We start from the raw sequence: 24326 nt of genomic DNA, 5'->3' as shown, positions 1-24326 counted from the left end.
AATAGAATTTTATTTTGAGAGTTTTGAGGAAAATCCTTGAGAAGGTGATAGACGAGCTGGTGGATGCTTAGGGAACCAATTGTACCAAACCCGATTATTTTGGAATTTTAGATGCCAAACGATCTTTTCTCAAGTGTTGTGGAATTCTATGAGTAGAGGTTTATAAACTAAAGCCCATGCTAGATTTTGAGTGACCGTTCCCATTTGGATAAACCTAGGGATTGTGTGGGTAATGATGCCTGAAATATTGTACTTTGATGCTTAATAGTGAGTTGAATGGAAAAGGTAATGTTAGAAGTGGAGCGGGTATGATTAACGTTATGATATTATGGAATGGTAGTAGAGGTGTATATTTTGGACAATATCAAACTCATAGTAATATTGATATTGGAATTAGATTTGATAGACGGTAGCACGGTTTTGACCGTTTGCATAAACTGTGGATTAGTGAGTAACAGAAAGCTGAAAATTGAGAGAATATCATTAAATTTGTGAATACCATTTGTTTCCAGTTTATGGATTTTGGATTTTGGTATTGGATATCCTATATCATCTCTCGTGTGCCCTGAAATCAGCTCTACTAACTCGTTCATCCATGTTTCATTGTTTTGATTCACTTTTCCCCGTGCCCTGAAATCATTGAATTATCGATGAAGTTCTTGACTTCGTTTTCTTTCATTTGGATTATCCTTATACTAAAGTGAAACTTTGGATATTAGGTGATCATTGTCGGGGATTAAAGTCCTCATTTTCTTCACTTATTATTCGCACTCCTCCTTTTCGAGTTAGGAATTTTGCTTCCGAAGTTCTTTCGCAGTCCGTTAAGCATCTTGTTTATAACTTTTCTTAATATGTTTACTCATCGATTTATTCATTGTTTCTTTACTTTTCCTTTTCCCAACGATTCAGTTTATACTGCTTTTCGTTAATCAACATTAGAATTTTGAGAAGTCATTTCCTTTAAATTAAAAAATTTTCTTTCTCTTCGGATTGTATTTTTCTCTGTTTTTGCAAATATGATTTACCCAATTGTAAATTTTCAGTATATATAAATTTGAGATTTTATATGAAGTTCAATTGTATTGATGTTGGTTTAATGATTTGACCTGTTATTGGAGACGTCTAATAACTGATTCGTCACTTGTTAACGCATTAATTTTGAGTTTTGTTTCGGCTTGTCTTGGCTTGTCTTGGAATTGGAACGACAGAGTACTTGTTCGCGACGGGCACTCGATCGTTCAATCGGGCGAGACTAATGATATAAACCATTCTTGAAAACTTTTTAAATGATTGCTTTGGTTTTAACTTTTGTTTTTGGTATCCTTTTTGTCATCTGACATCTTTTAAGACTAATTTGTCTTTTCTTTGCGTTTTGTTTTTTTCTACATTCAAGTTTCGAGGACGAAACTTTTTGAAGGTGAGGTGATTGTAACACCCCGTATTTTATTAAGTTGGATAAAATTATTTGTATTGCCAATTTGTATTTAATTACGTTGGTTAACGATTTATATATTTATTTTCTCAGCTAATTAATTTATTTCATTATAATTCGTTACGTTAATTTTTAATAATCGTTAATAAATTATGTTCCTTTTACGAGTCCTTTATGAAAGTCGAGCTAAGTGGGCTTAAGACGGACTTGAGAAGAATCGTCTAGTTAGCTATTTTAAGTTTGTTCCGCTAAATTAACCAATTTCGTTAAATTCCGCTAATTTAGTAAAAATCACTAAGAATTCCAATTCGATCCGATTTCGTATTATTTCCGTTAATAAACTGAGTTTATTTTTATTTTCACTCAGTAAATATATTAATTATTGATTCCGTTTATTTCTCAAACTTTTACTTAAATCCGATTAATTTAACTCGAGACGGTTTTAAAAACTAGCGAAATTTCTTAACGATGAAGAAACGTACGTATAATAAATAGCTAGCTAGCTAGCTGCTCCCTCATTTTCTCACGCATCATCCCTTCTTCTCCCTTCTTTTTTCTTCTTTTACGTCTGTTTCAATTTTTTTTTTAATTTTAAATTGATTCTACCACTCCGTTTGTCATCTGTTACCAATGATTTTCCTTCTATAGTGCTGCTCTTATCGTTCCTGTCACTCCGTTATAAGTAAAATTCATTTTCGTCATGTATTTTTACAAACCCAATTTATACTTTCAGCTTTATTTATTATAAGACGGTTGTAGATGCTGAGATAGACGGTCTTGTATAAGATTTGTTAGTCATGAAGGACTAGTTCGATCGGAAAAAGGTAACGATGACGGGTTACTCGATATTACTTGTAAAATATGTTTATTTCGAATGCTGGTTATCTGTTTTATAATTGAGACGGTGTATACTGACATGTAGGGATTGTTTTGGGATGCTATTTGGGATCTTGTTTAGTTGTGGTATATTTAAGACAGTGTATACTAGCGTGTAAGTATCGTTTTTGGATAATAGTTAGTCCGTTGTATAGTTGAGACGATTTATATTTACATGTAGAGATTGTTGGATACTAGTTAGAGTATTGTATAGTTGAGACGGCGTATACTGGCAGGTAGGTATTGTTTTGGATGCGGTTTTGATAAAATAAAATGATATATTATTTTGTGGAATTGTCTTGCTATATTTGTACTGTGTTGCAGGTGAGACAGTAAGCATTATGGGTCGTATATGTACTTTAATTATGTTGGAATAGGTACGAGATGCTAGATAGATTGGTCGGCCAATACATGGTGGTATTTTCGTATTTAAGTGTGTTTATTCCCATTCCCGTATTTCGTAGTTGTTTCCACCTTTGGATTGTATGGTTAGTCCATGCTAGATATGTAAGTACAGTGAGTCTAAGTGTGTTTGTCATTCTATACTAGTGGTAATCAATCTCATTTGTTACGATCGTTTCAATTCGGATCCTAGTTCATGTGTCGTGGATTAGGTGGCTGGATTGAAGTTACTTGGCCGTGGTTATGTGGTGTAGCCCGGTTACGAGTCTCGGGGTTACGGGAAGTTACCGTAGCCGTTGAATCGGATATGTGTTGTATTCCGAGAGTATAGTGTCAGGTTACCGAAAGGCCGGTACTGTACTTAAGCTAGGACTGCTTATATCAGCTATGTGTTGTAGTCCGATGATTGTCGGGGTATGTGTTGTATCCCGAGAGCGTGATGCTATTTAGTTGTCCTACCAGCAGATCGTGGTTTACTCTTTATGGTTGATTTAGCATTTGTACATTGACGGCAGTCCAGTACGTCATTTTGGTCATGGGTTGTCCTCGTGTTTCCTTTACTACGATGTCGTGTTTGGTCGTAGTAAAGTGGGATACGTTTTGAAAGGTGTAAGTTCCGTTATCACATGATTTATTTATCTTTTCTATGTTGTATGTTTCATAAACTGATGGATTTTGTGTTGTACTTACTTTATTACATTGTAATACGGCTGGTAAGACACCTGAATTACTCCTCACTGACCGTGGCATTCATTTTTATGAATGACAAGTGACATGTCGATGTTATACACGGTTTTATATGCTGGGGGTTACAAGACGAGTGGCTAGCGAATGTTGTTGAGGCAACGATACATCCTTTTAATTATCATTCGTTATTGCATTTCTTAAATTTGGAGGGATCCGAGATTCCTTGCATATTTCTATTCGTATTATGTTTTTATTTTGTAAAAGTAGTAATTAGGTTAAATAGATTTCAAAGGTTTTCAGTGAACTCCACGACCTGTCTCAAAGTTTTAAAATTTTACGTATTTTCCGCTGTTAATTATATGTTTATTCTTTTGTATAACCGCGGGCGTTCACATTTAGCATGACAACAATGGATATGACATGCACAAATGGTGAGTCGGCATAACTATCGGGTGCTGCCTTCTCCAGTGGAGGTGGCAATCCTGGGACCCTGCTCAACATCTCCCTTAGCTTCAGATACTGCTGGTTGGTCAGGCTTCCTGAGCTTGAGATTCGTCTGTCTGCTACCTGCTGACTTGAGGTGCTTCTTCCAGGCCCGAACTCTTGAAGGTTCTGATGCGGCGTGGTAGCTAATGGGGTTGAGGTCACGAGCGTTCCTTGATGCCAGCTTACCTGCGGGCTACCTGCGGATCCTGCACCCGGTGTCTGGTTAATTACCATGAAATTACCAACTGGGAGGTTACCTGGTTGTACTTCTACGCGGCTGGCTGGCTGCCAGCTGTCTGGTGTGAGGTATCCTAGCCCTTGTGGGGTTATCCTTTCTCCTGTTGATACTGTTGTTAGATCTAGTCTTATTACCAACTCGGCTGGTATCTGTCGAAGTTGACTCCTGCTGCTTGATGCCCCCTGGGTAAGATCTACTACCAGGGCCCGACCTTCATTCTGCATGCTGGCTGGAGTGCTGGACTGCTGCTTCAGAAAGTCTATCTGCGCCCAGAGTTCCCTGTCTGTCTTCTTTGCTTCAGCTTATGCCTTTCTCTAGTCTTCTCGCATATCTTCCATGATCTTCTGAAGATTCTCCATGCCACTAAGCAGGGTTTGTGTTGGACTGTTTGGTGGAGTAAGGCCTGAACTTGTTGTGCCCCTGTCTGATCTGGGTTGGGCCACCACAGCAGGAGTTCTGGGAGGCATAGTGACTTTTGCCACGGATGTGGTTCTTGGGGTGTGCCCGAGGGCCTGAGTTTGTGCCGCCGATGCTGGATTCTGAACTGGATTGGGTGGTATCGACGGTTGACCGCTCCCTGACATGCCTGATGATGTTTGTTTGTCCATTATATGTCTGAGTAATCAACGATTAACGACCACAATGCCCCACGGTGGGCGCCAAACTGTTTTGGTAATTTTTTACCGGATTAAGTTATACAAGGTCAATGCGGTCTTACTCGTTGCGTATTGAATGTATATTTGTGTTTAATATGAAATAGAGGAATTAAATATGTAGATAGAGGTTGACACGTGAGATTTGGTGACGCGGAAAACCCAATGTGGGAAACGACCGCTGGAAGGGACGGTACCCTTCCAAGGATTGCACTAGCTTGTTAATATGGGAATGAGTACAATGGAGACGGAGTGTAAATCTAGCTAGCACAATATGTCGCGTGTATGCGTGAGATCTTGAATGCCTTTCTTGCTTGCTTCTTTGGCTATTTATAGGGTAAGAACCCTAGATATGTCCTACCCGGTTTATGGTAAGGAATATTAGTTCTATCACAACTCTTTCCATAAACAGATCTTCTTCCTCCAGTCTCCCTAATCTCCCTGAAATATCCCTGAAATCTCCCTGGCGACTTTCAACACGCATACTTTCTTTACTTGCGGGCTTTCTCATCGTTGTACGCTCCTTGGCTCAACTCGCTAGATGAACTTACCTGGACCGATCCCTTATCAGGCCAATAAGCGGATTTTGGCCCAAACATGTACTTATTACTTTAAATTACTTTTTCTAACTTTTCTATTAGAATTAGAAGATTATTTCTAAATATTCATGTTCATTTATATATATGAAAACTTCGATATACTATAGAAAAAAAACTTAAATATATTCATAGTCTCCAATTTTATACGCATTATTCAATATGATATTTCACAACATAAAACATTTGTAAGCTCAATTTTTTTAAACACTTAAAATAAAATTAAAAATTAACATAAAGAATAATATAGAAATAATGTTTAATAAAAATTCACATATATATAAAATAATATAGAAATAAAGTTTAATATTTTATACGCATTATTCAATATGATAATTCACAACATAAAACGTCTGTAAGATCAAGGTTTTTACACACTTAAAATAAAATTAAAAATTAACGTAAAGAATAATATAGAAATAATGTTTAATAAAAAATAACATATATATAAAATAATATAGAAATAGAGTTTAATACTGTAATTTTGTTATAGTTGCGTATTTGCGTATATCATTCTAACATTTAAATGTGTACAAATTTCTTGGGATACCCAATCTCTACTACACACGTAGTAATATACTCTATATTAAATAACTAAGGATGTTTGCTTCAAAGGTACACGATAAATTAGCTTAGAAAAAAAAAGTTTGACATTTTTCACGTCCCATCATTTATTTATCCTTTTAATTTCTATGAGGAATATATTAATCAAACCTAAGAAAATGAATGGGACGGAGTAGACCTGGCAAACGAGCCAACTGGGTCAAGTTCGGGTTGGGAAAATTCAAGTTTTTAAGAAATTGGTTCGAAATGGGTCGGGTTGGGTAAGTGGTGGAGTTAGGGGGGCAACCAGGGGAGAAAGCCGGTCGGAAATTTCATCGTATTAGTTAAAATTTTCCAACTTTTTCCGAGATTACCTTAAACCATTACCCGTTCGTCCCCTATTGAGATTTTTCGCCCTCACTGAGGTTTATTTCTAGCTCTGCCACTGGGTCGAGTTGTTTGAGGTTCAGGTCATTTTTGGATAGGTTATTATCATACTATTTAGGGATAGCAGTCAGTTTCAACAATAAACATTATAACCCCGTTTTTTCCTCATTTTCAAAATTGAAATCAAATAATTTAAAAAAACTAAATTATAGTATTTAATGTTTCAACAATATTCATTATTCACCATGCTTATATTGACCTAATAATAAAAATTATGTTATTTTACTAAATATTTTATTACTAAATGATTAATATGTAGATAAAAAAAAACATTTGAAAGAAGGAGTGCGCACACATAAAAAAAATATTTGGCGAAAGATCGGTGTCGCTGGTGAAAATAGAATGATTTCTTAATTACGTTTCTTTATATGTTGATATGCGTTTATGTGTTCAATCTGTAAAGCCAATTGAATTTTTTTTATTCGTATGATCAATTAGAAAACACCTTAAAAATATTATGAAACGACATTTTCATGGAAAATTTAACATGAACAATTTCAAGTTTACACTACCTTTTCATAAATATTCTAAGTTTTAATAACCCACGCGATTGCACGGGAGATAAGGTCAACTTGAATGACAAGTAATACACTAAAAAAGGAGTCTCTAAATGATCTCGGGCAATCCAACCAATACAAACCAAAAAAGCAGATGGCTAAAAAATTCATTTTGTGCCACGAGGAATCAGGAGGGGCGTAATAGATTGGGTTAATAGGTGTTAAAGGTCGGATTTTAAGAGTATTGGCAATAGACCAAGAAGAGCAAAGAAAATGAATAGAAGAAAGTCACTGCGTGTCCAAGGGGTTTAACACTGAGTTGACCAAAACCACCAAAAGATTAAGGAGAAAAGATCAGAGTAAATCAAGAAGAGTTCAAGTGGTTAAGATTTTAAAAGAGTCTAGGATGAAGGTCAAATTAAAGGAGTGAAGGTAAGCAGGAGCTGACAAAGCGAGGAACAGACATGTTAAGGAACGCGAAACAGGCATACCTCGAAAGGAGAGACTAACATTATGTGCGAGTATACCCCCACCAAGAAAGTTAAAAGAAAAGAAAATTACGATGCTTGATACATGTGGAACATAATCATAAGGTTGGCCGTGAAAAGAATGGTAATGTGAGGATAAGAGCACTCTATAGAATAAGAGAAGCCTAAAGAAAAACTTTTAAAGTAGCACCGAGAGTTGATATGACAGTCAACAGGGTTAAAAAGAAATTGAGTAACAAGAATATTTTGATGATGAAAAAAGTGCACATTAAACTCATTGTCAGAAACATTTCAAGAGGCATTGACAATAATAAAGATCTGAAACACATGGTTGAGGCGGGGAGGATAGGTTCAAAAAGTAGGGATCTAAGAGGCTTAAGGGTATATTGCATGACTGCATCTATATTAGTCGTTTATCATACTTTAAATTCAGAGATCAAAAGAAAGGAGGCGTGTACATATTGTATGTAACACATGTAATGTTAAACGAATTAAAATACAAATGGATTGTCAATTTTTGTTTTGTTTTACCAATCAAACCTCTCCAAACTATCATCTAAGGGAAAAAATTTGCTATCCAATAAGTGTCGATTAGTTTAGCATTAACTACTATCTAAGCAATATTTATTGTTAATCAAATTTGTTAGCATTAAAATTGATCTATAGTTCCCTTTACACAATAAAGGCTAAAACATCCTTACGTATTTTACATTTATTTATTTTAAAATCAAATGAACGCACTTTTATTTACACTAAGATATAATATAATATGAGATTTTGGGATTGAACTAATTGATGATATATGATAAAATAAGATATGAGATGGGTTGAATTGAATAATGACCTGAAGTTTGGTGGAAATTGAGGCCAAAATTTGAGATTACGGTGATGAAGAGGGTGAGTTTTGAGATGTAGCCTATCATTCCAGTTGAAAGGCTCTCCCTCAGTCACTGTATCACTTCCATACCCTTCAAACCAATCTACGGTTCTCGAGTACTTTTGCTTCTCTTCATGGGGAAGGGCAAAGAATTCTTTTGCTATTGCTCGGAGCTTATCGATTTCAAAGCTCGGAATTCCGTGATTTATGAGCTGCAAGAACGTCAACAATTCCATGAAAAGCAAGGTCACCACACAACAACAGTTAAAATGAAAAATAGAAGTTAAGAATATACCTGGAAGCAGCCCCAGGAGCAGAGAACAGAACGAAGCTTGCCAAGTTCGTCTAGGGATTCGGAAGATGAAGAATTATCCAAGAGTAACTGAAGATCAATTACAGGAGTGTCCATACAAGGAGGTGAAGAGGCATTGATAGTATCATGGAAAATGTATCTTTGAGGGATTAGATTGGTAGTAGATTTAATAAGCTCTTGAACTGGTATTGCTGGTAATTCTAGCTTCATAGGCTGCCCAAATGATTCTCCCATTCTAATTCTAATCCTTTTCTTTCTCAAACGAACAATACTCGTTGCTCCACTCAAACCTTAGCTTTACTTTTTAGGAGATCAATGCTCTATGGATCCCAACTTCCAACTGCCCCATCCTTTTATGTTGAGCGTATTATTCTCATTTCTCACGTGTCTCGAATTATTTGAATTTGGTAAAATACTTTAGGCTAAATTGTCTAACACGCATATATCCGTCTTAAGAATAAAACGGATCAAAGTAATATACCATTTGTGTGAATGAGACAAATGTTTTGTTCTTCCGTTATGTATTATACTTTTATCTTATTAATCTTATACTCCCTCCATTCAACTCCACTTAGTACTTATGCTTTATGCGCATGTATTAAGAAGAGTTTATTATATTAATATAAGTCCAACAAGTGAATGATAAAAAATGTTTATTAAAATGAAAAAGTGGGATAATACCATAGAAATGTCAAATATGGTGGGTCATATAGACTGTATTTTATGTAAATAAGAAGATATTAGAGTCATTGTTCAAAAGCGATATGGGTTTAGAAAAAAGGAAATAATTGCCCTTTAAGACAATAGGCAATGGCGGGTCAGGGCAATAATGGGCCACTTATCCTTGCCCTTACCCGCCCTACGGATAAAAGTCGGGCAGCCCGTGGGCTACCGGGCTCCTACATATATCTGTTAATTTGTGAACCTACAAATTAATTGAAGACTTCAAGTGATAAAATTGCAAAGTTAATATCGAAATGAGTCTTACTTAGCTATCCAAATCTAAAATAAAACTAAGCAAAAATTAAAACTAAAGTACAACAATACAACCAAAATAGTGAATGAAATCATTAATAACATACATAAGAGTTTCTAGTACTCCAAATCAGTATAGAATATGAGTATATATGTATTGGTACTTCTAGAGCATTTTGAATGAGTAGGTTGGATTAAAGATACAAAATACTTAAGAGGTACTCGACTACTTGTAGTACTTTAGCGGGCCGGGTGGGCTAGCCCATCTTACAATTTCCTTGTCCGTGTCCGGCCCATTTACTAAATTGGGCCAAACCGGGTTAACCCTTGGCCCATTTTAAAAAAAAAAATGTTGTCCAAACCCGGTAAAAATGTGGGCCGGATGGGCCGGGTTATCGCAAGGTACAACCCATGAACAGCTCTAGATGATATCATATAAATTTGTAAGATTAACTATACTTTTAATAGATAGGGGATGAACATACTTGGGACGGATATCTCCGGTTTAAATGAGAATTCGAGAATTAATAGTTATATTATACTTATATACTCCCTCCAATGCTAGATAATTTCACAATTTCCGTTTTCGTCAATTCAGTTAACTTTCCCTATTTCCTTTGTTTCATGTGGGTAATGTGTTTTGGTGGTTCAAATTCAATTGCATGTAGGGTTTTGTATTTGTGTGGTCCAATTTAACCTTCCCCCTTTTGTATTACCTTTGTATAACTCGGATTTAGATTACTCCCTTCCCCCAATTTAACCATTCGCTTTATGTGGCTCATTTCACTTTCAAATTTTTGATTAGTTGATGATGAACCGATTGAGGAAACATTTCTTGAGCTACGATCATTTTTCCTCCCATAATTCCTTGTGCTAGCGGCTACCCTCTCAAGAGATTAAGGTATATGCTTCCACAACATTATAGTTGTCCACCCCTCCGCCGGTGACGGCATTCACAAGCCTTTCTTCTTGTTGGGTTAAGCCTTGACAAAAGTTCACAAAAAGGTCATCTTGTAACACCTATGCTTTTAGAGCCTCACTCGGTCAGTGATGAGTCATATTTATAGACATATTTATGCCTCCCTGATATTAATGTATTGTGTCGGTCTAAGGGGGTGATTTTATCACCCTCGTGTCTTTTAATATGGGTCTTTTAGTACACTTTTCCTAGCATTTGGCAATTGGCTATGTGGTGATAACTTGTGCACTTTACCTCGGTTGGATACTTGATCTTAATGCACGAAACCCGAGAGGCGATAGAGCACCTTTCAAAAGTCAAGACAAGGCACGAGAGGATCACTTGCAACCCGAAGGCCAGTTGGGAGAAGTAAGAATGAAGAATAGAAGAAATGAAGGCAATTGAAGAGGTCTAGCTCGTGGAAAATAGAAGTCCAGAAATGCGAGCACATCAGCGCCTGCGCAAACAGGGGTGAAGCAGTAAGAATAGTAGTTGCGCGACTCTCGCGAGCTTTGCTTTTTACTGGGTTTTCTAATCTTCATTTTGGGCTTCTTAAGTGGAAATCTTTCTAGGTTTTCGTGAAGCCCTATTTATACCCGAGAGTTTGAAGACCTAAAACATTCACCTACCATCCTTTCATCTCATCTAATCTCATTTTTAGGGTTCTAATCTTGTAATAATTTAGAGACTATTTCCATTCAAAGTTGTAATCTTTCCTTATTTCTTTGGGTTTTGAAGACTATGGAAGGCTAAATCCTTCCCTTCTTGGTGTAATTCATCCAAAGTCTCCAACTTTGGTATTGTAAGACTCTTTTAATCTCCTCTTATTTATCTAATGATCTTTCCTTATGCTTAATCTTCATGTTGAATGAGATTATGTTTGGGTTGGCCATCCATGCTTCTTATTTGTTCAACTATTGCAAATTCTAGAGAAATGGTTTAATCTATCTAGGATTGTTTGGAGCAAACTTGCTGTATGTTGATTTGGTTTAAAGGATTCATGTAATAAGTAGGAAATTTCATGTCTTTTCTCATTTGTATGGTTTAATCTTGTGAGAATTGATCTTAGCTTCTTGTCTTGGCACAACTCTTAATGCTCATGTTTTATTTGCACTCATGATTTAATGAATTGTTGATTAAACTTGGAGGACATGCATAGACAGTTTAATTTGTGCATGTTATTATCTTGACTTGAAAGTATTGGGTAGAAATTAGGAGGAGAATTATTAAAGAGTTAAACTTTACCATTGTTGGTTACAAAGGAAGAATTGCACCAAGTTCTCTTAATTATTGAATCATCTTACTCACCAAGTGTTTGTTATATTGCTTGTTAGACTAAGTTTGCAAATGTTACTTTGTTTCATGTCACCAATCAACTCAAAAACCCCCCTTTTCATGTCTCTCTATTGTTTGACATTGTGAATAACCATTGTTTGTTTATACTCTTGTCTTTAGTAGTCAATAGTTTACAATTCAAATATTTAGCTTAAAAGACCTTCTCTTGGGACCGACCCTTACTTGCACTATATTACTTTATCATTTAGAGTAGTCTAGAGTATAGTTTGGCTTATAAATTGTTAATTTGGTAGCTTAATTCTAGTATTTTACGACACCTAGTTTTGTCCTTACCAAATTTTGGCGCCGTTGCCGGGGAAGGGCAACATAGCTAAAGGCTTGATTGTTAAATTGCATGTTAGTTATTTCTCTTCTCTTTGTTTTGGATAAGTAAGTGGAAGTTGTAACTTGTGTGTGTAGTGCGAAGGTTTATGTTTAGTTCTCCACAACACGGTGAATCAACCCCCGTGGAAGAGGATGCTTTTGGAGCATATTCGTGGTTATTTACTAATCCTTGGTACCAAAGAGCACAAAGAGAACATAGGGTAGAAGAAGCACCTTTAGAAGAACCTATTGAAGTAAATCCGATTGAAGTAGAGTATCCCCCTATGGCGAATGACACGAGAAACATCCGGGAGATACGAGCAAGGAATTATGATGAGCAACCCTTGTGTATTACCTATCCCCCTTTAGGAGCCAATGCAAATTTCGAACTCAAAGGCTTCTTTATCGATAACTTGCCTAAGTTCCATGGCCATGCGGGGAATGACCCAAACCGTCACCTTTCGGAATTTCACATGATGTGTGAAGGTGCTATTCCGAATGGGGTAACGGAGGATCAATTCAAATTACGGGCCTTCCCATTTTCTTTGTTGGATTCGGCCAAAGATTGGCTCTTTTATCTTGATCCGGGATCTATAAGAACTTGGAAGGAAATGAAGGCGGCCTTTCTTGAGAAGTACTACCCCGATGCCCGTCACAACAGTGCTAAGAAGGCCATTACTACCATAGAACAAGACCTCAATGGTGAAACCATGTATGAGTATTGGGAGAGGTTCAAAAAGTTGGTAGCTCAATGCCCATACCACGGGTTGAGCGATGATGATCTTCTTGTGAACTTCTATGAAGGGCTAGGCCAAGATGATCAAAGAATGGTCAATTTCCCTACCGGAGAAGGGTTGGAAAATGTTTCCATAGTGGATGCCAAGGAAATCATTGAGAGACTTGCCTCTACTACGAGGAATTATGGAAGAACTCAAAAGAGAACAAGGAATACTTCTTCAATGGGAACCTCTTCCTCATCTACTCAAAACCTTGAGCAAAGTGTGAATGATTTGACTCACTTAGTGAAGAATATGATAGTGAAGAATCCAAACAAGGATGGGGGAAGGGGAAATCAAGTGGAATGCAACTATTGTCAAGGTCCTCATTTGGAGGAAAATTGCCCCATCATGATTGAAGAAGGAATTGGAGTAGAGAATGTAAGTGCAATGGGGTATGGGAATTACAATGCTAGGAATCCTTCCGGAGGAGGATACTACAATTATGACCCTAGTGGCAACAATTACAATGTTGGGAGTAGAGACAATCCTAGACTTGGTTGGGGTGGTGACACCTCAAAGAGCTTTGTGAATGGTCAATTCAACCACTTGAGGGACCAAAATTCCCGACAAGGTCAAGGTTCAAACTCTCAAGGAAATAGGAATGGGAATTTCAATCAAGAAGGAAATAGGAATGGGAATTTCAACAACCAAGGTAGAAACCAAAACCAAGGTCAATCATCCCAATTTGGCAATCTAGGTAACAACAACAATTCTCAAAAAGAACCAAGTGTTCAAGACTTTCTTAAGAACATTTTGCAAGAGCAAGTCAAAACGAACAAGAGGCTTGGCAAGATTGATGTCGACAAGAGTGTTAGTGATGCCAAGGTTGCCAACCTTGAAGTCCAACTTGGCCAAATTGCCCAAGAACTTACCAAGAAAAATCAAAGGACCTCAACTTCTATTCCCTCAACTACATTTCCTCCTAGAGAGAATGCTAGTGCTATGACATTGAGGAAGGGGAGAACTTTAGAATCCCCTCCCAAGAAGAAGAGAAGGGGCAAGTCACAAGAAAGGGTTATTGACATTGAAGAGCAAATTGAAGAAGAGCTTGTGGTTGAACAAAAGAAAGGATTATCTTCAAAAGCTAATGAGGAAAAAGAAAAGAGTCCTTGGAGCATTGACAAAGAAAGGAAGGAAGCACCAACACAAAGGATCAACTCAAAGAGATTGAACAAGAGTACGAACCGGAGGTACCATTTCCTAGTGCCCTCACAAGTCCCAAGAAGTTTGATAAAGACGCCGATCTTTATGAGACTTTTAGGAAATGTGAGGTCAACATCCCTCTTTTTACTATCATTAACACCGTTCCTAGGTATGCAAAGTTCCTCAAAGAACTTTGCACCCCTAAACGGAAGCCAAGGAAAGGAGTTGAAAGAGTCACGGTTAGTAGGCATGTCCCGGCAATTTTCAAACAAAATCTTCCCAAAAAGTGCGATGATTCGGGCATGCTAACTATATCGTGCTCAATTGGAGGCAAAACTTTTGCTAGAGCTATGCTAGACTCAGGGTCCTCTATTAATGTCATGCCTTATTCCATTTATGAGACCTTAGAATTGCCTCCCTTGTCTAGGACCAATGTTGTGATCCAATTGGCGGATCGTTCCACAATTCACCCTAAAGGTCTCGTAGAAGATGTGTTGGTAGAGGTCGATAAGTTCATATTTCCGGCCGATTTTTATGTTTTGGACATGGAACCGGACTGTAAGGCTACACCCCTCCTGCTAGGGAGGCCTTTTATGAGAACCTCCAAAACCAAGCTTGACATGTATGATGGAACTTTGACCATGGAATTTGAAGGGAAAGTTTTGAAATATAATGTGTATGAGACGATGAAAAAGACCGATGATTTGAGTTGTTGCTACTTTCTTGATAAAATTGAACATTTGGCAAATCGAGTTTACCAATTTAGTCAAAGGGACCCACTTGAGGTGGCCCTCACTAACAATGTCGAGAAGGAAGGGTTGCGGTTTTTGTTGTCTCATGATGTGCAGGAAAATATAGAGGCATTGGAAAAGGAAGAACCACTAGAAGAATCAAAGGAAGAAAAAGAAGTGAATGAAATTGAAGAGGAAATGTCGAGCACATGCGCAGCCTGCGCACTCCCCATGCGCAGCCTGCACAATCCTGTGCAGCCTGCGCAGACCCTATGCGCAGCCTGCGCAATTCCCAGCTCATCCGAATCATGTTTTTCTTCCTATTCTTATGACAACCCATCCAAATTCCTTCCCCTAGAGGCCTCCCTTTAAAGACCACTTCCATCCATCATTAAACCACCCACCCCCAATCTAAAACCACTCCCCGACCACTTGAAATACGTCTTTATTGGGGCAAACAACACTCTACCCCTTATAATTTCAAACCAACTTGAGGGTGATCAAGAAGGAAGAGATCATCAAGCTACTCCAAATGGGAATCATCTACCCCATTAGTGATTCTCAATGGGTAAGTCCCACTCAATGTGTACCTAAAAAGGGTGGTGTGACGGTAATCGAGGGCAAAGAAGGAGCTTTAATTCCCACCCGGATTCAAACCGGGTGGAAAGTTTGCATCGATTATCGCCCCCTAAATGTCGTGACTTTCAAAGATAATTTTCCTCTACCCTTTCTAGACCAAATGCTAGAGAGGCTAGGGGGAAAGGAATTTTATTGTTTCTTGGACGGATATTCCGGATACTTTCAAATTTCCATACGTCCGGAGTATCAATCCAAGACAACATTCACATGCCCTTTCGGAACATATGCATACCGAAGGATGCCCTTCGGTTTGTGTAATGCTCCGGGTACATTTCAACGTTGCATGGTGAGTCTTTTCTCGGATCTTGTTGAAAGAGTCTTAGAGGTCTTCATGGATGACTTCACCGTCCATGGAGATAGTTTTGAAGCTTGCTTGGACCACCTAACTATGGTCCTATCACGATGCACGGAGTCACACCTTGTGTTGAATTCCGAAAAATGTCACTTTATGGTTAAAAGCGGCATCGTGTTAGGTCACATAGTCTCAAAGAGAGGGATTGAGGTGGATGTGGCTAAAGTTGAAGTAATAAAAACCTTGCCATATCCTACTAATACTCGGGAGATAAGGTCGTTCCGAGGACACGCGGGCTTCTACCGTCGATTTATTAAAGACTTTTCCAAGATTTCTTACCCCTTGTGCAAGCTTTTGCACAAGGATGTGGATTTTGTTTTTGATGATGCTTGTAGGTTGGCATTCGATTATTTAAAGGAAAAGCTTGTGACGGCCCCGATAATTCAAGCTCCAAAATGGGACCTCCCGTTTGAAATCATGACCGATGCTAGTGATTATGCCCTTGGCGTGGTTTTAGGCCAAGGGGACGGGAAGATTGCTCATGTGATACAATATGCTTCTTCACTCTTGAATGATGCTCAACGGAACTACACCGTCACGGAAAAAGAATTTTTAGCGGTGGTGTATGCCATTGAAAAATTTCGGGCTTATCTCTTGGGTGCCAAGGTCATTATCTACACCGATCACAAGTCTATAAGGCAACTTGTAGACAAGAAAGACACCAAGGCAAGGCTCATGAGATGGGTGCTTTTGTTGAGCGAGTTTGACATAGAGATCAAGGACAAGCAAGGGAGTGCTAATGTGGTAGCCGACCATTTGAGTAGGCTTCACATCAATGAAGATCTCGTGAAGACCATGGGCGTAGTTGACGGTAGCTTACCACATGAATCTCTATATTCCATGAAGGCCGTTGAGCCTTGGTATGCCAACCTTGTCAATTACATGGTAACCAAGAAGTTTCCCACCTCACTCTCATCGAGTCAAAGAAATAAGATCAAGTCCGATTCTAGATTCTATATATGGGATGACCCATATCTATGGAAAATGTGTCAAGATCAAGTCATCCGACGTTGTGTACCAGATGTAGAAATCCCATCCATCCTAAAACATTGCCATGAGTACGCTTGCGGGGGTCACTTTGGGCCTCATAGAATGGCACGTAAGATCCTTGAGTGCGGGTTCTATTGGCCCAAATTGTTCAAAGATGCTCACGTTTTCGTCAATACTTGTGACAAATGCCAACGGGTTGGCAACATCTCACGACGAAACGAAATGCCCCAACAACCAATGCTTTACTTGGAGGTTTTTGATGTATGGGGGATAGATTTCATGGGACCATTTCTCAAGTCGGATGGGTATCTCTATATCCTATTGGCGGTTGATTATGTTTCAAAATGGGTCGAAGCTATACCAACTAGGAATGATGACGCAAGGACGGTCTCAAGTTTTGTGCACAACAATATCTTCTCAAGGTTTGGCTATCCTAGGGCATTGATAAGTGACCGGGGGACTCATTTTTGCAATAGGATTTTGGAGGGATTGTTAAAGAGGTACGGGGTCGTGCACAAAGTCTCCACCGCCTATCACCCACAAACCAATGGGCAAGCGGAAGTTTCCAATCGGGAGATCAAGAATATCTTACAAAAAACAGTGAACCCCGATAGGAAAGATTGGAGTCAAAGGTTGAATGACGCTCTTTGGGCATACCGCACCGCTTACAAGACACCCATTGGTATGTCCCCATATCGACTCATTTATGGGAAGGCATGTCATCTTCTATTGGAAGTGGAGCATAGAGCCTATTGGGCCATCAAATCCTTCAACCAAAGCATAGATGATGCGGGCCTCCATCGGAAGCTTCAACTTCAAGAAATTGAAGAAATCCGTCTTGACTCTTATGATAATGCCGCCATATACAAAGAGAAAGCTAGAATATGGCATGATCGAATGATAAGTCGGCGGGTTTTCAAAGAAGGCACCTAGGTTCTTGTTTTCCAAAATCGGTTAAAGTTGTTCTCCGGGAAGCTAAGATCAAGATGGGTTGGACCATTCATTGTGAGCAAAGTCCATCCTCATGGAGCGCTCGAAGTTGAGAACCCGAGCACGGGAAAGACAATTAAGGTGAATGGGCAACGGCTTAAAGAGTATCATGAAGGCATGGAAGCACAAATTGTTGAACAAGTCACTTTGGAAGACCCCATTTACCAAGCATGAGCATGAGAAGCACTTTGTCGAGCCATCGACGTTAAAAATACGGCACAAATTTGTAAATATTCTATCCCAATTTAATTGCTTTCTTAGCGTAGTTTATTTCCGCAATTTAATCCCGCAATTTATTTCCGCAATTTATTTACTCGCATGTTAATTTTTGTTAAATTAATTTCATTTGCATTGACATGTAAAAAGGCACTTGAGGTTTGTTAAATGATGTAGTGGTTTCCAAGAACCCTCTTGGAAGGCGTGCCCAAGAGGAGATGAGAGTCGGGTTTAATAGGCAAAGTGCTTGGAAGAAGCTTTGAAGAAGGGATCAAGGGAAATTGGAGAAAAAAGGCACTAATTATTGTTTTCACAATTAAAGGAATCAAGGACGAAACTGCAAACCTATGCGCAGCCTGCACATAAGGCTTGCGCAGGTGCGCACGATTGCGCAGGCAAGACTGAATTTTACGCAGCCTGCGCAGGTCTGTAGTCTCGGTTCTTTATCCTTTCTAATCCCGTTTGCAGTCATCATATTATACCAAAGCTTTTTCGACACCTTCCCCAAAACCCCATCTCATTCACTCCAAATTCAACCAAATCACCTCTTATCATCAACAAACCTCCATTTCTTCACCAATTTCTTCACCAAGATCATCCTTGCCTTCAAAAACACCTTCAAACATCCCAATTTCTGACAAAAATCCCCTAAATTTCCCAAACCCTAGAATTTTTCCGGGTAGATTTGAAGCTTTTTCAAGTGGATTTCTGGGTTATAAAGGGGTTTTTATGCAACATTCTTCTTTATTCAAGCAAGATTGAGGATTTCCGGGAAGGTATAACAACTTTTTTCACTTTCTTTGTCTTAAATTTATTCAATTCAATTTCCTTTGAGTAGTCGAGTTGAATTCTTGCTTGTAATTGCTTATTTGGGGATTGTTGGCAATCATTTTCTGTTAGGGAAGGCAAATATTCAACAAAATTACCTTAGCTACACAAGATTGTGCTAGTGCACACAAGGTGTTTGTTGAATTGCCCCTTAGAAAATTTTTCAGATTTTTGGTTGTTTTAAGTGGTTGTTTTTGAAATTTTTAAAAGAGAACAAGATGGTTTTTGGTCTTGGCAAGGGAAAGTCTAAGAAGAAGGGTGAATCCTCAAACCAACCCCCACCCATTGCACCACCCAAACCTTTTAGAGGGGATGAAGGATTACCAAACAACCTTAAGACTTACTTTAAGTTCCTTGAGAGTAAGCCTTACCGATTTCAAAATTCCTTCACCCGGGGACCTTGAGGGACATGGGTATCTTTGACCAAACCCTTGCCTTCCTCACCAAGGTGGGGTTAGAGAGGTACATTAACCTCCAACCTCATACATACCCCGCCTACACCTTAGAATTCCTCTCGACCATGAGGATTCCTACTACGACGCTCAAGCCCATGAAGACTCCTTTGGCCTTATTCAAGGCCTTTTCGGAATGACTCTCCACCAAAATGAACCCGACTACCGACCCTCCATTGATGAAACTCAAGTCAATACGGCCTACATAAGGGCCCAATAAGAAAAAGAAAGAAGAGAAAGAAGAAGAATGAACCGGGGGGCATATGAAGACTCCTTTAATTGTGCAGGCTCGGGATGAGCATATCTTATGGGATGAGCTCATCACAATTAAAGGAAGGTGGCACGGTGGAGTCTCCCTGCCCAGCAATCCGAGCGTCCCGACCCAAAGACGCTCGTCTTGAAGCCAAGCAATCCGAGCGTCTCTCCCATGATCCCCTCGGATCTCCTGACAGACTCCACCGTGCCACCTTCCTAGATGCTCGGGATGAGCATATCTTCGGGGGACTAGCAAAACAAAGATGCGCATCTCCTTGGAGAGGAGCACTTCCTCAACTTTTCTTATGGGTCTTAATAGTCATTTAAGCCCTTAGTAAGCCTAATCTTTGTACCTAATCTTTAGTATAAATACCCCTTTGTACTACCTAGATGATCATCAAGTCTTAATCCAATCTTAGTGTTATCTTAATACTCTCTTAATCTTGTAATCAACTCTTAATTTAGTCTTAATACAAATCTCATTCCTTAATCTTTCCTTAATTTCTCTATTGTTCATCATTTATTTTGGGTAATTAGAAGATTATTTGGGTTTATTTGGAGGATTGACAACCTTCCATCAATCATCAAGTACTTCTATTATTTTTTGCTTCATTATTTGGAATCGTCTTCATAGGTATAATTCTCTCTTAATCCTTTTTAATTATTGTTAATCATTTTCATTTGTTCATCATGTTTTGCCTTGCTAGTATGATTGACAACCTTGTTAGCATGTTAAACTTGATAATGAGCGATTTGTTTCCATAACTAGGGTTAATGGGGAATTAGGGGAAACCAACATGGGGATTGATTCATGCTTAATCTAATATGTTTTCATAATTAATTTTCTTGCTTGTTGTAATTCCAACTTATGCACATGTTATGTTTGATGAAATGCGAGCCTATGAGTCCTTGCATTTTTTACCCATCACTTACCTTTTCAATGAGACTTGTAAGACAAAAACCAATTCGAGTTTCATTAGACCATGCATATAGTTGGATAGGAAGGATTAAGTCGACTTGTAGGTGTTGTACAATCTAATCGATTCGACTCCGGCATCCAAACCTTCTTAGGGATTGTAAGATATACACTAACTCGATCCCATCACAACAATAAGGGCTTGCATCTAGTAGAGAACATGTTTGTATGATCAAATCCCATGAATCCCCTATGAACCCATGACACCCTAGTGCTTTTAATCAATTATTTACATCTCATTTTAATCATCTTGCTTATTTTCATCACTTTATTTACATTGTTGATTAGTTTAGTTGATCTCCTACCTCAACCCAAATTGTGATACCCCTAGACACAACCATTTGCAATTGAAAATCCTACATCAATACCTGTCCCTTGGGATCCGACCTTTCATTGCCTCTTTACTAAGAGTAGTTTGTGAAGTTATAAATATTTTTTTGGTCAAGGGTACTTTTGACGACGAGTAACAAAACCGACGAACCAAAAATGGAGCCGTTGCCTGGGACGGTGTTAACTTGATTTGATTTTCGTAAATTGTTTTTAGTTGTGTCTTTCTTTACCTTGGGGAAGTTAAACTCCTCAAGGTTTGTTCTAATTTTTTTCGAGTTGTTTTATATTTTGCATGTCTAGGAGATCACAAGGTAACTTGTTACCCATTGATCTTGAAATTGAAAGAACTTTGACCAACAATAGAAGACTTGCTAGAAATACTTTGAGAGGTATTGGTGAGATTGTGGACATTAAACCAAATAATATTGAGTTTACCAACCCTTTTGCAAGAGAATGAGAGGATAACCCAACACAAAACCAACCACAAAATCAACCCACAATGCCTAAATTTTCATCACATTCCGTACCAACCGAGGAGAACTTACCAAATGGTACTCCTACCCCACAACATCTCACCGGTAATTTCATTGCAAAATCCGCATTTATAAAACTAGTTGAGAGAAGTCAATTTGGGGGGATGCCTAGTGAAGACCCACATTCTCATATGGAGATTTTTTGTGACTATTGTGATGCGATTTCTCAAACCGGAGACACTAAAAACCAAATTCGATGGGTCTTATTTCCTTTTTCTTTGATTGGTTCCGCGAAACAATGGTTGAAGAGCCTAGATAAGGCTACTCTTGGTATTGACTCTTGGAATAAATTGGCACTTGCTTTCTATAAGAAATTCTATCCTCCGGAGAAGACTAACATGTTGAGAGCCCAAATAACCGGGTTCAAACAAAGGGATGAGGAATCTTTGTATGAAGCATGGGAGAGATTCAAGGATACTTGTCGATCTTGTCCACACCATGGACTTAGCGAGTGGTTCCTTGTACAACAATTTTGGAACGGTCTATATGAAGACTCCCGAAACATTCTTAATATGGCATCAAATGGTATGTTTACCGAAGTTGATGACAATCAAACATGGAACAAGATTGAAGAAATGGCGGTCCATAACTCACAATATAGTAGACTTCGGAAGGCTACTAGAGGAGAAAAGCATGAGGTGGACTTTATTACTCAATTGGGTGCTCAACTTAGTGCTCACATTGACACCATTAATTTGAAGTTTGAGAAAGCCATGGCTAAACTTAAAGAGGCTTCCAAATCACCCAAGCAACATGTTAATACTATGGTAGAATCATCATCAATTCCAAGTGGAGTATGTGAGAGTTGTGGAACTTTGGGACATGACCAAAGTGAATGTAGAGGAACAAGTGAATGCTTTCCAAGCATACAAAAGTGGCACCCCTTATTCCAACTATTACCATGAAAACACCAAATTTCACCCCAATCTTTCATTCAAAAGTCAAAATATTTAAAACCCTCAACAAACATACACCCAACCTCCAATGAGAAACCAAGCTCAAAGACCCTATTACAATCAAAACCAAAGTTATCAAAATCAACCTCCATATAATCAAACAAATGACCAAGGTTTTGATGTTCAAAAAGCGGTCCTCCAAATGCAAAAGAACCAACAGGAATTTTTCACTCAAATGCAAAAGGATAGTCAAGTAAAAGACATCAACATCAACAACATACTAGCTCACACGAAGATGTTGGAAACTCAAATGTCTCAATTAGCATCTTCTAGTTCACAAAGACAAAAGGGGAAACTACCACCTCAAGGTAATCCCCCAAGACATGAGTCGGTGAGTGCCATCCATATGAGGAGTGGTACAAGGTATGAAGTGTGGACAGTGGGAGCCCACGGGGGCGCTCGGGAGGAAGAGAACAAGCGTTTGCATTTTGTTGGAGTCGCCACCAATTTTTATGGGAAATTGGAACCATTCGAATACCTCGCGTCATGTCAAGACACAAAGTAGTGACATGAACACTAAGCAATCATTACCCTTAGCATTCTATGTCTAGAATGACTCTCGTGGATGCCAATGAACACGGATGTTCACAGAGATCGGGAGTAAGGGGTGAGGGTACGTATTAGGAAGCTCTTTTGATCGAACACCTAATCCCGCCCGCCTCGATAGCGGCCTCTACTAATGATTAGGGACATCATCTATACTTGATATATCGTCCAAGTTTTAATCCTAGCATGTGAATTTAACTGATTGATGTGAAACATGGAGAGCTCACACTCAGTCGGAGATGGAAGATGACGATCACTTTTAACCTTGACAAGGCAGTAGGAAGCTCCCGCTTACATGAGCTATGTTTTATGGATTGATCATTATGGCCAAGGGAGAAGCAATAGGAAAAGAAGTTGGCATCAATCGATGCAAAGAGCTGAAGCTATGGAGTAAGAAATCACCATCCATATTGGAGAAGAGAGTGGATGACCTCCAATATGCTGCTATCGAAGAAACAGAAAGTTTAATGCAGAATGAGAGCTTGAATGGCTCACCACCGCTCATAATGAGAAGAAGAAGCCTCTACGTTGGCCATAATGGCCGAAGGAAGATGAGTTGTTCTCGTCCAACTCCGCGATACTATTGGAAAGCAAGCTAATGAAGTATTGTGGACGGCCGGGCCGCCGCGGGCGTGTTTGGTGAAGGGTCGAAAAACAAGCGTTTGCATTTTGTAAGTGAAACCGCCTGGTATGAGGAAGTGGGACCGGTCGAATACCTGCGTGTCGTGTCAAGACACCGCAAGTAGTGACGCGAGACACTAATCAATGCGTTGCCCTTGGCATTCTATGTGCTAGAATGACTCGTGGATGCCGGTGAGACCACGGAAGGTGCTCACGCCCGGTCTGCAGGTGAGAAGGGTGAGAGGTGCGTATTGAGGCTTCTTTTGATCGAACCGCCATAATCGCCGCGCCTCGATAGCGGCCTACGCACTAGCCAGTGAGGGGGTTGTCTCATACGCGATATATCGTCGGCTATGTGCATGCAATGCTGACATCCGAGATTTAAATCACTGGCATGTGAGAATTAACTAAGTCGGTTGTACACGGTGGCGTCTACGATTGGAGATTGAAGTTGGGATTTAATGTTGGTTTACATGTGAAACATACTGACAATGATAAAAGAAATACAATAACTATAAATTACTGATGCTTGAAAAGATCAACAATTACATTTTGAGGATAGGCGGTTTATGTGAAAATACCTTTAAAGCGGATAGTTTGAAAACGAATAAAGAATAAAGAAATAGAATTAACGAGACCTTGAATTAGCGATGATACGGATATTGGTTGAATTGTCACGTAAACTAATTAAGCTGGAAGTCGGCTGAAGCGGAGTTGAGGGAGCGAGAATCATGCCTGGAGCAGGCAGCGGCTAAGCCCTCTAGGAAGAAGCGCGGCCGATTCTTTAACGTCCCATTCCCAGTGGTTCTGCAGTTGTGGCAGGAACGCATAATGCGTCGATGTTAATTGGTAATTTTATGGA

General features: G+C 39.0%; 1 protein-coding gene and 1 non-coding gene across 2 annotated transcripts in view; both read right to left on the bottom strand.

Annotated features, from left to right (window-relative positions):
- LOC141639349 (oxoglutarate-dependent flavonoid 7-O-demethylase 1-like) overlaps positions 1-8870 on the bottom strand; it is a 48843-nt gene extending 39973 nt beyond the window's left edge. The window contains exons 1-2 of the mRNA XM_074448499.1: positions 8518-8870; positions 8190-8434 (exon numbers count right to left, since the gene is read on the bottom strand). Of these exons, the coding sequence (XP_074304600.1) occupies positions 8190-8434; positions 8518-8769 (497 nt within the window). The 5' untranslated portion in view covers positions 8770-8870. The remainder of the gene's footprint in view (positions 1-8189; positions 8435-8517) is intronic.
- Positions 8871-21679: 12809 nt separating this feature from the next.
- On the bottom strand, positions 21680-21786 carry LOC141639350 (small nucleolar RNA R71). The gene has a single exon (XR_012542487.1). It is a non-coding gene; the product is annotated as a small nucleolar RNA R71 (small nucleolar RNA).
- Positions 21787-24326: the final 2540 nt, after the last annotated feature.

This window comes from Silene latifolia, unplaced genomic scaffold, assembly GCF_048544455.1.
Source record: "Silene latifolia isolate original U9 population unplaced genomic scaffold, ASM4854445v1 scaffold_350, whole genome shotgun sequence".
Lineage (NCBI taxonomy): Eukaryota > Viridiplantae > Streptophyta > Magnoliopsida > Caryophyllales > Caryophyllaceae > Silene > Silene latifolia.
The sequence above is the reverse complement of the archived record's forward strand: the minus strand, read 5'-3'. Positions and strand labels throughout refer to the sequence as shown.